General features: G+C 41.1%; 1 protein-coding gene across 3 annotated transcripts in view; it reads right to left on the bottom strand.

The window, feature by feature from the left end:
* The window catches only part of COL14A1 (collagen type XIV alpha 1 chain), a 241,791-nt gene that overhangs the window by 25,914 nt on the left and 203,198 nt on the right, over positions 1–12,679 (bottom strand). For all 3 annotated transcript variants that reach the window (XM_063669039.1, XM_054497822.2, XM_054497821.2), the window contains exons 41-44: positions 10,966–11,019; positions 10,426–10,497; positions 1,625–1,660; positions 540–606 (exon numbers count right to left, since the gene is read on the bottom strand). In XM_063669039.1, the coding sequence (XP_063525109.1) occupies positions 540–606; positions 1,625–1,660; positions 10,426–10,497; positions 10,966–11,019 (229 nt within the window). The remainder of the gene's footprint in view (positions 1–539; positions 607–1,624; positions 1,661–10,425; positions 10,498–10,965; positions 11,020–12,679) is intronic.

Genomic DNA, 12,679 nt, shown 5'->3' with positions numbered 1-12,679 from the left:
AGCAAGCCTGTCCACGTGTGTGTTTGTATTTTGATAAACACCCTAAGAAATAAATGAGAAGACCTTAGGCTAGCCAGAAGGTAACGGATGTGAAATGGATAAGAAGGAAATATTCATTTAAATCTTGCAAGTTAATAAAAATCAACACCATAAATTGTCTTTCTGAGATAGCTTCTGAAGATGTAGTCTGGCAGCTTTCAAGTGCTGAACACTTGAGAAAAAATCCCACCCACCTGGAAAGATGAGAAAGGAATAGAAGATTTGATCCAGGCACTGAAGTTAAATTTACATGGGCAAACAGGCAGTTCTTGGACCAATGACACAAAGGAATTTGGCTTTTGTACCATCGATGTAGAGCTCTAGGGTAATCTGTAATGATCTCTTTGATGGGTCAGTGATGGTCATCTGTAAGTCTTATGTGTCTGCACCAAGACAATGCTTTAGAGTTTTCCTTAGTGGTACGCTCATGGGAAAAGCAAACTGTCTTTTGGATGAGAGTTTGTTATGGGGAACATCCTCCGTAACCATTATATACTTACTCTGGATGAGCTGTTCGCATACTTGACGCGCCACTGATCTCACCATGGCTTGAGACTGCAGGTCACCCTGGATGAAAAAAAAAGCATACTCCTGACTCAGCTACAAGGCCGGCCACACTACCAGGACTTCCAGGATGTGGATCTGACTTGCCCCATTGTTCCCATCAGAGATCTTTGGCTCCTAGCAACAGGTGGGTTTGACCACCATGCTGCATGCAGAGAAGGGGTAAGCAATTTGATATTCATGGTTCAAGGTTCCTGGGAGTCCTTATTAGATTAACAAGCACAAGTAAGTATTTCTGGTCCCACATTCTAAAAAATTTAATAGTTTTGAAACAAACCCATATATATTTAACGCCTGATTTATAGCTCTTTAGAGCTTATAAAATACAGCACTTTCTCGAGCAGTGGCTCCTTTAATACTAATAGCAACCCAGAAGAAAGATGTTAAACCCATTTTATAGCTGAATAGCATTAAACACACGGCCCAAGATTTCACAGAGGTAATTGGATGAGCCCAAGGCCACTGCTGTTTCTGCTATAGCCAATGGCACAATTATATTAGCAGCTGCACAATTGGTGAAAGGAGAGAGATGACCCTAAATTAAGCTGACTTCAGTTTGGGGGCCAGTTCTTTGATTCTATGCCTGCCATTGTCTTCCTGGGTGTGAACCTTGGAGCATCAAGAAGCCCAGGAGTGCCATGCTGCCACTTGTCACTTGTATAGAGTTTTTACTTTTCTGAAGCCTTTTCACATCTATTATATAACGTTCTCATCAAACCCACTTTGTAAATTATATGAGGGTGTTTCTCTCCATTTTATCCTTAAAGAAATGAGCCCAAGTTCATTGACCTGGATAGTAGCAGATATGCAACTAGAAACTAGCTCTCCTGACTCCCAGCCCACAGGGATTTTATGTCTGGAAAATATGGCCACAGTCTAATGAATTGGGGAAAGGGAGAAACAGAGACTGGTACAATAGCAATGAATAATAATGGTAGTAAATGACGATCCTTTATCAGGCTTATGCAATGGAAGGCGTGCAACCAGCTGGGGCCAGAAAACAGAGCCACAGGATACTTACCCGCTCTCCTCGTTCCCCCTTTGCTCCAGGGACACCCTGTGCAAATGGAAAATTGTCAAGTTACTTATGATATTGCACTTAGCTAAGAGTGATAATCGTGCATCTTTTTTTATTTTATGAAGACATTTTTCTTAGCACCAGTAATTCTGCAGCAAAAATCATTACACAACAACAGAAAATAGACAGCAACCAGTATGCACACCAAACATAAAAAGCTCTTTTAAGCATTCTACCCCTTCAGCTTTTTAATGCAGAGACTTGGTATATTTTGGCCACAAAATTGGAATCGTGCAGCAACAATACTGCTTTGTAACACATATTTTCACTGTGTAGGTCCTTCGCATCTTTCCAGCCTAAACACCACTCTGTGTACTGTACTCTACTGAGGATCCTTCATAATTTATTTCACAAATCTCTGCTGAATAGTTAAATTGTTTCAGTTTTTAAAGGAATATCTCCAAAAGGATAGAAAAGATAGCCTCTCAATTTAGGAGTTCAAGTCAGAGATGAGATTAGTGAAATCGCAGAGCTTCACTCTGATTTCTGTGCAGCACGATGCCACACAATTCTCCCTAATTCTCCCCAATATGGGAGCTCACATTTATGTGAATTCTCAATTGATTTATTATTTTATTATGTGGCTTAGCTACTCTTTGACCCATAAGAAACCTTGCCGTTATTAAAATGCATCTACTTTAAAAATGGCATTTTCAGGGTTCCTCCAATGAAATTATACATCTAATGCAAAACACGTGTCTTCAGAAGGATTTCATATTTTGTTTCAACTCTGAGGCAATGTTCATTGAACAACATTTTTATAGTCTCGACTAAAAGGAGAGTGAATGGAATTTATTAATGGAATTTGCCACGTTGTCAGACTGTTTCCAGTTGTTATTCAAACAGGTCCCAAGCCAAACTCGGTATCTTCTTCAAAATCTGTAGTCAGTGAACAGTTGCCCAGATTCAAACTTCTGGTTTCATCCCATGATGTGCAGGTAAACTGGCTTCCCAGAAAAGGAAAATGCCCTGACTTGTAGTGTTTCCTGATTTTGGAGGTGTAAGTGTTTCTATCAGCTGATTTCAAGCTACAAATGTGCTGTTACTGAAGATGGAATTGGAAAGGAAAAGAAATGAATGATTGACTCTCCAGTGCAGATATAAGCAGCCCACCCTGGCTCTATCTTCTCTCCTCTCCTCTTTTGCCCTGCCATGTCTATTCAATACACACACACACACACACACACTCACTCACAAACATACACCACATATACACACAGACACACACCCACACACAATGTTTTTTTTTTTTTTTTTTTTTTTTTTTTGAGACACAGTCTCCCTCTATCTCCCAGACTGGAGTGCAGTGGCACGATCTCAGCTCACTGCAACCTCTGGCTCCCGGGTTCAAGCGATTCTCCTGCCTCTGCCTCCTGAGTAGCTGAGACTACAGGTGCGCACCACCACATCCGGCTAATTTTTGTATTTTTAGTAGAGACGGGGTTTCACCATGGTGGCCAGGATGGTTTCAAACTCTTGACCTCAAGTGATCTGCCCACTTCAGCCTCCCAAAGTGCTGGGATTACAGGAGTGAGCCACTGCACCTGGCCAACACTTTTTTTTTTTTTAAGACATAATGTTAGAATCTTAGTGTTGGATATATGGGTGTGGTGTTCACTCAAAATTCTTTCAATTTTGTGTGTGTTTAAAATTTTTTTATTCTAATACTTTGGATTAGCATAAATCCAAAGAATGTAGGACATTGGACTTACAAGCCAGGTTAACTCTCTGAGTTTCTTTGTAAGATGAGGCCACTAAATGAAGTGATCTCTGGGATCCCTTATCAGTCTAACACGTTATTCTCTCATGATATGGTCGTTATTTGGAAGCAGGGAGCACAGGAAACAGAAATTGATGAAAAATACAAAGTCTGGGCTTCAGAGGGAAGGATTCCAACCTCTACAGAGAAAGAAGATCCTCACAATTTGTGGCCTCTTATGTGAGTTCCATGAGGCAGTCTGTGTCCAGCTTATGGACTTCTGTATCCCCAGGTCCTAGGACTGTGCGTGGGAGTGGCAAATTTTCAAAAACTGTGTGTTAACTGAATGAGTGAATGAATGGCTGAATTTCACTTCAAGTTTGAATGGCAGGCCAATTTGTGCTTCATTTCAACTACGCTGATTGTAAAAAAGACAGAAGATGGCCGGGCACGGTGGCTCACGCCTGTAATCGCAACACTTTGAGAGGATCACAAAGGTCTTGATCACAAGTTGGGCGGACCACGAGGTCAGGAGTCCAAGACCAGCCTGACCAATATGGTGAAACCCCATCTCTACTGAAAATACGAAAATTAGCCGGGCGTGGTGGCGCGTGCCTGTGGTGGCACGCGCCTGTAGTCCCAGCTACTCGGGAGTCTGAGGCAGGAGAATCGCTTGAACCTGGGAGGCGTTCCATTCTCAAATTTTTTTGCAAAAGTAAGATTTATATAGCACACCCCTGCCCCAGCCCAATTTCTTTTTGGAAATAAATGTACTGGCTGTGCCTTCTTCCCTCATTTCTTAGGCTTCACAAATGGACAGATCTCTAAAGAGACATTAATGTTTACTGGAAGGACCAACTGGAGAAAAGAACTACCATCTTACCACTAAATAATCCTTAATGGAAACAGCTTTTCAAGTGTTAGAGGCAAAACAAAAAAATCAGCAAATAATAAATATTCCATATTTTAATACATTAAGACAATCTAAATACTAGTAGCTAATATGTAGGTTGCTTTACCATGTTCCAAGCACTGTCCTTGTTCTTAGCATGTTAACTCAGTTAACCCTTATAACAGCTCTGCAGGATTAATTCCTTTAATTTTTATAACACTCCTATAAGATTAATTTATTTAGTGCTTACAATACTCCTATAAGATTAACTTATTTAGTGCTTACAATACTCCTATAATATTAACTTATTTAGTGATTATAATACTCCTATAAGATTAACTTATTTAGTGCTTATAATACTCCTATAAGATTAACTCATTTATTCTTTATAACAACCCTATATTATTCCTATTTTCCAGATACGGAAAATGAGGCACTAAGAGATCTTGTCACTCGCCCAAGGCCAGGCAATAAGGAAGTGAAAAAACCAGGGACCTGAACCCAAATTGTGGGCTCCAGAGTCCATGCACATCCCGAGTACACTCTACCGCTCTGTTGAAAGAGAACCCTGCTCAGCAATTCTGCCAGCTCATGTCTTCTATTCCAGGGAAGATAATATTTTCTCAATTAAAATAAAGCAAAACAAGCAAAGATACCATGCCTAAAGACTAACTCTAGTAATTCAGAATTAGGTTGCAACTTGAGTCATTTTTTAAAAATCTATTTTATCTTGAATAATTTTATTTCTGCACCAATACATTTTTTGACAGTTTTCTTGCTATTCTTGCTATCATTTATAAAACTGGCTTGTTTGAAAATGTCTCAAATCTAGAGAGCACAATTATAGTGCAAACCTGATTGACATGGTAAATGGAGAGCATCAGCTGTTGGCACCTTTTGGTATGTAGGGATGGATGTGTTTAATTGGGCTTGAAATTCCTCAAACTCAGTCTCATGATGCTGGTTATTAAGTAGCCAAAGGATGCAGCTAGGCAGTCTCAGTGAAAGATCTTTTTAATGAAATATCTGTATGGCAAGAAATTATTTTTTATTCCAACTTCTCTGACATCGTTCCTTTGATTTTTACAAAGTAAAACAAAAACAAAATAAAAATTCCTGAGCAAGTGAAGGCCCATAACTCCACCAAAGTATGCTTTGAAGGAAAACACATATTCCCTGCAGATGTAGGCAGGAAAAAGTGGCACACTTTCCTTTAATTTTAGGAGCACTCGAAATGTAAAGAAAAGAAAATACAGTAGCTACATTCATAGATTCACCGAATTTTAGTGCTGGAAGGAAGAGGAATGATCCTGTGGTTCAAGTCCCACATATTAAAGATGTGTGTTAAACAAAGTCAAAACATCTTAGGCTGGCTTGAAACGTCTTCCATGACCTGACCCCTAAACTATAAGAATATTCTTCTAATACGCCTTAATATGCCTCTGAACATCAGCCTAACTAGAAAATAAACGTATCTTCTTTTTTTCTTTTTTCTTTTCTTTTCTTTTTTTTTTTTTTGAGACAGAGTCTTGCTTTGTCGCCCAGGCTGGAGTGCAGTGGTATGATCTCGGCTCACTGCAACCTCCGTCTCCCGGGTTTAAGCGATTCTTGTGTCTCAGCTTCCTGAGTAGCTGGGATTACAAGCACCCACCACCACACCCAGCTAATTTTTGTATTTCTTTTTTAGTAGAGACCAGGTTTCACCATGTTGGCCAGGGTGGTCTCAAACTCCTGACCTCAAGTGATTCACCTGCCTTGGCCTCCCAAAGTGCTGGGATTACAGGCATGAGCCACCACACCCAGCCTTCTTTTTTTCTTTTAATAAATACATATTAAGTACTCTCTGTGTGTTAGACACTGAGCTGGGGTCTAGGACTCTACACAGGAATGTGATAAAATTTCTGTCCTTAAGGAACTATCCTTTTAGTGGAGAGACAAACATCAATAGTTGAAATGCAGTACCTAACAGCCAGCGAAGGGACAGATGGCTTTACACAGGAGATGTGCAGCCTTAAAGAAGGATTTGCCGGGGGCTCACCAAGTGGTGAAAAACAATGCAGCCCAGTAAGGCAAAAGAGCATCCCAAAGAGCATCCTGTAGGTTGTTAGCATCCCCGAAGACAAATGTGTGAAATGGTATGACATATATTTCGGGAACTTTAAATAATGTGTGACTGAACTCCAAGTGAAGGGAGGATGGTAATCTAAGTTGGAAAGGAAAGTAGGGGCCCATCCTAAAGGGCCATGAGCTCTGTGCTGAACAATTGGGCTCCTTCCTCCAGGGGTAGGGAAGAGATTCAAGCCAGACAGTGACACGTGGGAGTTGCACTAAAAGATGTTCTGGCAGCTGGGGAATGGACTAGACCAGGGCTAAAGCAGAGGCCAGGGGGCCAATGAGAGCCTCTTGGGATAGTCTTTGTGAGCAGCAAGCAGGGCCTAAAATAAAACTGCGGTAGTCATGATGGAACTAGAGAAAGAATTGAAAAATATTAAAATGTTCAGAGACGGGGTGCTCTGTGTTTGCCTTATGTTTTTCGGCAACTGCCACCTAAGTGATGCAATCTTTCTGTCTTTGTGAGTGGGGTTCCTACCCATATTCTAAGATCTCATCAAAATGCTCCTGAAGCCGCTACTCCCACCCCTCAGCTTAGGGGTCTCTCTCTTAATGGAGCTTTCAGAGCAATTTCCTTGTCTTTGCCTTAAGGCATTTCACACTTTCTGCCCTTTATTACAGCTTCTTGTATAAAAACATCATTCTCTCTGGATTTCTCAGGAGTATAGAAAAATGTATTGAGATCTTTTGTATCCCTCACGACCCCTCCCACCATGTAATCTTATATGTATTGTGCTCATTCCCTAAATATTTTAAATGAATGAATTAGTTAACTGACATTCTGAAAGGCTAGATGATTTGTGCAAGTGATGTGGCTTACACAGCTACTTCGAGTCATGTCAGGGCTACATCAAGGACCCAGGTATCCTGACTTCTAATGCAATGCTCTTTCAATGATGTAACCCTGGACCTGTCTACCTGGTTGAACACATGGCCCCAGCAGTAAGCAGCTCCTTCTTTCGTGTGCTTTATCACTCTCTAACAACTGCAGAGGAGGAATCGTACCTAAGCCAATGCTTAAAACTTAGATAGCAATTAGGACCTCAGCAGCAGCAATGTACATTCTGCCTTAGGGAGCTGGCAGCTGAAGGCAGAGTGCACAAAAGCAAGCGTTTCTGGCACCCACTGTAGGAAACATGTTGCTATTTTCAGCGGTGCAGCCTGTCCCTCTTGGTCCCTTTCCCTCATGCCTTCCTAGACAAGACATCCATGGGAAATCAATCAAGGCCTTAACACCATGACACAGAGCCTGCTGTCACAGTCACGCCAGTATGGCAGCCAGCAAGCATCTGGGAGCCAGTGGGCCCAAAAAAGTCTGGGCTGGACAGTTGAGAGCAACTTGCTTTTGAGAGGAAATCCTCAAGCCAACTGTGGTATTCCTACCTGATGCTTATAGGCCAAATGGTTTCTGCCCCTGATCAAAGCACCAATGGCACAAGGGCCCCTCCTGCTGCTATCGAGGGCCCCTTTCTGCTGATTTATAACAAAAATAACATTATGAACAAGTGTTTTATTTGTGGGGAAATTTTATTGGTATTTATGTAGATACTACATTTAGAGTCTAATCCAGAGCCACCAAAGGCCAGATGGGTGAGCAGGGTGCTATCATAGTTACTCAATGATTCCAGGTCTCTCTCTAGCTCTCCACGCCCCATGTCAACTCTCCCAAAGCTCTCAGAGCCTCCATTTCTTTCCTTCTCTCTTCCCCATTCCCTCCCTGTTGGGTCAGGATCAGTCTATACCTTGCTTTTTCCTTGCCTGGGTTAGGAAAAACTAGTTCTAGGAGATGCTAGTAAGAGTAAGAACCTCATGCACAAATACATTTATTGTCTAACCAAATTAAACTAGTTTTGGGTGTTTTCTAATTTCACTTCGGGATGCCTCAAAGCCTTTCATGTCCTAAAACTTCCCATGAATTTCTGAGAAACAGATTAGGCATGCAGTTTCTGAGCATGTGGCTTACACAACTAGTTAGGGTCATGTCAGGGCCACTTCTTTGACCAGGACCCCTTGCTGTCTGGCACTGTGGATGTATTCTAAAACTCTGGTTCCCAGGAGCACATTCTGGGGAGCAGGCTGAAGCCAAATACCAGAGAGTATGTTTTAAGTTTCTTTTCTGGTATGAAACAGCTTAGAATCAAATGAATAGATAAGCTTGCAGTGAAAGAATGAAGACAGGTGTGTGTGTGTGTGTGTGTATGTGTGTGTATGCATGCATTTTTTCATGTGCTCACACATGTGGGTTTCAGTGTATGTTTCTAGACGCAGGGTCATACTCGGCAACACGTTTCTGAATTTAAAAAAAGATGTGTGAAGATAAAGCAATCAGATTTTCTTCTGTGACCCATTACTAGGTTGATATAAAAAGAAGAGATCTAAAAGTATTTTGAATGACATTGTAGTTGGAATAAAGATACAGCTGTATAAAGTGATTACTAAGGATAGCATTTATTTGGATGTGCAAATTAGGATGTGTTTGCTAAAATCAAGATGCATTTTTTACGTGCATACCCTGTATGGGTTTGTGTACCCACATATGTCTCATATGCATCATGGTCCAGAAAAGGATTCTGAGGATGAAATAATTTTATTAAAATGAGTTTCAAGAATAAGAAGAACAAGATTATCTGGGTTGCTAGAGGAAGAGAGGCCACTTTCTGAATGAGAATCAACATTTCTGTTACATCTTGTTTACTATGGTAGGCAGAAAAAAAAGGCCCCTCAAACTTCTTTGCCCTAATCCCCACAACCTGTGAATATGTTACCTTATGTGGCAAAAGGGAATTTGCAAATGTGACTTAGTGAAGGATTTGGGAATTATCTAGGGAGATTATCTATGATTATTCAGGTGGCCTGAATGTAATCACATAGGTCCTGAAGAGAACCTTTCCTGGCTGTGGTCAGAGAGAAGTAACTACAGCAGAAAAAGGCCAGAGAGATGCAACATTGCTGGCTTTGAAGATGCAGGTGGACCATGAGCCAAGGGCTATGGGAGGCCTTTAGCAGCTAGAAAAGGCCAGGAAAGAGATTCTCTCCTCTAGCCTCCAGAAAGAAAATACCAACACCTTCCCTTTAACTCAGTGAGATCTGCGCCAGACTTCTGGCCTGCGGAACTGTAAGATAACAAATCTGTGCTGTTTTAAGCCACCGAGATTGTGGCAATTTGTTAAGTGGTAACAGGAATCTAATTCACTAGATGCTTCCATCCTCATCCATCGGATTTCACTGCTCCACACATTCTTAGTGTGTTTGCAGTCGTACAGATCTTTGCATTTTTCAATGTTTTAGTTTATGGATGCAGACTTAGCAATTCACAGATAAATATCAGAATTCTGACTAATATCTAAACCTAGAAGGAACAACTTGCATGTGACCAGAAGACGCCAAGCATGTCTCCAGAGGCCATGTAATACGATGACCTCATTTTACAAATGAAGAAACAGGCCCAGATGTGTTAATTTGTTTTTCTTCCACCTTATCCCTTCTTCTCCCATTGATCACATTTAAACACCAACCTAAGAGACTAGAAGTACAAAAATCAGAGGTAAAGAGTTCTGTTCATTATGTTTTCACTTATAACACCTCTCACTTACGTGTGAGTGTGTGTTTTAATGGGAAATTCTGTCTTGTAGAATTTAGAAGAGAAAAATCTAATCTCACGTTCATTAAACCTAGAATTTCCCAAGCTTTGTATTTTTCCCTTTGGGAGCCCAGCTTGATTAACACATGGCTGTTGTACCCAATCTCTGGAGAGATGATATTGAGTTTGCTTAGCCAAATACAGAATAGCAAGCAATAGAAGCATATAAGCAAAAGCATGACAGATTATTCCCTGTCGGGACCATTTATCTTTAGCCATGACATATGCACAATCTGATCTTCATCTTTATCCTAGAAGCTTTTCCGATTTCCTTTATGAATTTCCATAGAGTCCAGTGCTGAATAAACATTTCTGACTAACAGAAAGGCTGGTAAATTTAAACACATAAATAAACTTGATGACTGGGAATACATTCTGAGCGGCTACTGCTGCATACTCACGGGTGGTCCCAGGGCGCCTTGTGGTCCCATGCTTCCTGTGATCCCTGGGACTCCAGGGGCGCCAGGAATGCCCTAGAAGACAGGTAGCAAAATGGAACAAAGTCAGGAATCACACATTCTTATCAATGACAGCCAACTTTTAAGCAAGAGTAACAAATACACACCATGATAGCTTCCCTCCCCCTCATCACCAGGGCCTCATTCCTGTTCCCAATTCCCAAAAATGGACGGAAGACTTTTTTTAGTCTCCTCACTATACATCAGGTGTGGTTCTTTCAAATTCAAGCCTTACTTGTGATTTAATAAAAGCTAAGTCAGTGCAGGTGATCTTCTGGCAAAATAGCTCAGAGATAGAATAATCGGGCAATATGGATATATTATCTTTCTAAAAAGTTTTAGGGAGAGTTCTCTATCAAGGGATGAGTTGTTACACTATAGTGAAGATGGCTGCTGGTAAAAGATCTGGCAAAATAAAACCTCTCAAAAGAAATGAAGTGCTTTAAAACAGAGTATGTCCCAGTAGTTTCTGGAAAGGCTTACTATTGGCCCTGGTGGTCCTGGAGGTCCCGAGGATCCATCCTTTCCTGGAAGGCCCTGGCGAAAAGAAACACAGTGTGTCAGCTAAGCGGTTGCTTTATATGGCTTTCAGAATGGGCTCATTTAATTCCTTTTCATGTTTGGGGGTCAAATCCTACTGCTTGCTCTGGACTACCAAGGATTCACTGCCTTTAAACTCTTCATGGAAATTGTTTTTGGCAAGGTTTTGTGACTGTTGGCTCCATTAAATTGTCCAGTGCAAAAATTTTAGGCGTAAGAAATGCCACTTACAAACTTAAACAAGAACTTGCTTCCAAAAAGTGCTTTTACTAAACTAAGCCTAACAAATGGGAAGAGGATCCATTATTGGTCATTAAGGACCAGATGAAAAGATGAATTAGTGTCTTTCATGACCTAAGAGAGTCTTGGGCAGGGAATCTCTATCAGAGGGATCTGTCTTTCATTAGGAGTACTACAATATCTGAAAGTCTGCAACTTCAGGAGTAAGCTGGAGGAGATTTGGGAGGACTTCGTGCGGCAATGATTGAGCTTTGACTACTGGACAGATTTACTGAGTGTCATCGCGAGCTTACAAATGAGCACGTGTTTGCTCCTCATTCCCTGGTGGAAGGATTTAAGGCAGAAAGCAAGTGATGTTCTTTATAAAAATATCTTCCTAAATTATAGAATATATATGTATGTTATTTTTATGTTAAGTGTTAAAAAAACTATAAGAACTGCGATAGCTTACTCCTAAATGCTTAGAGCTCTTAATTGTGAATGCTGGCCTTTCCAAAACAGTTAATTTAAGACAAAATCTTCAATCTGAATTTTATCATATTCATAAAATTTCATAAAATTTTTTTCCAAACACCACTTGTTACTACAGGGAGAAACTTAATTTTCACCACGGAATTGGTGTCCCATTGGAATAATTATTTTCCATCTCAAACCAACTCAAACTTCTCCTGGCATCTTTGCAGACTCTCCCAATTCCCTTTCTGACATTCTTGCCACTTTTCCAGTGAGCCATCTTTTCCACTTATTTTACCATGAAAATCCATCCTTTTTTTTTTTTTTTTTTTTTTTTGAGACGGAGTTTCGCTCTTGTTGCCCAGGCTGGAGTGCAATGGCACGATCTCGGCTCATCGCAACCTCCCCCTCCCAGGTTCAAGTGATTCTCCTGTCTCAGCCTCCGAAGTAGCTGGGATGACAGGCATGAGCCACCATGCCTGGCTAATTTTGTATTTTTAGTAGAGATGGGGTTTCTCCATGTTGGTCAGACTCATCTCGAACTCCCGACCTCAGGTGATCTGCCTGCCTCGGCCTCCCAAAGTACTGGGATTACAGGCATGAGGCACCACGCCCGAGAGAAAATCCATCTTTTAGGTCTGTCCAGACTCACATTATGTCTCCCTACCTCAAGGTGTCAAATAAAAGACAGAAATGATAAGGCTGAGGGAAAGGAAATGGTGTGTGAGTTGGGAGAGTGTGAGAGGTGGTGCAAAGGCAGGGTTATATGGTTTGGCTGTGTCCCCACCCAAATCTCATCTTAAATTGTAGCTCCCATAATTCCCACATGTCATGAGAGGGACGCAGTGGGAGGTAACTGAATCATAGGGGCTGGTCTTTCCCATGATGTTCTCATGATTGTGAACAAGTCTCACAAGATCTGATGGTTTTATAAATGGGGTTCCCCTGTACATGCTCTCTTGCC

The sequence above is a fragment of the Pongo pygmaeus genome, chromosome 7, assembly GCF_028885625.2.
Source record: "Pongo pygmaeus isolate AG05252 chromosome 7, NHGRI_mPonPyg2-v2.0_pri, whole genome shotgun sequence".
Lineage (NCBI taxonomy): Eukaryota > Metazoa > Chordata > Mammalia > Primates > Hominidae > Pongo > Pongo pygmaeus.
Note: the sequence above shows the minus strand (reverse complement) of the source record. Positions and strands in the feature narration are given on the sequence as shown.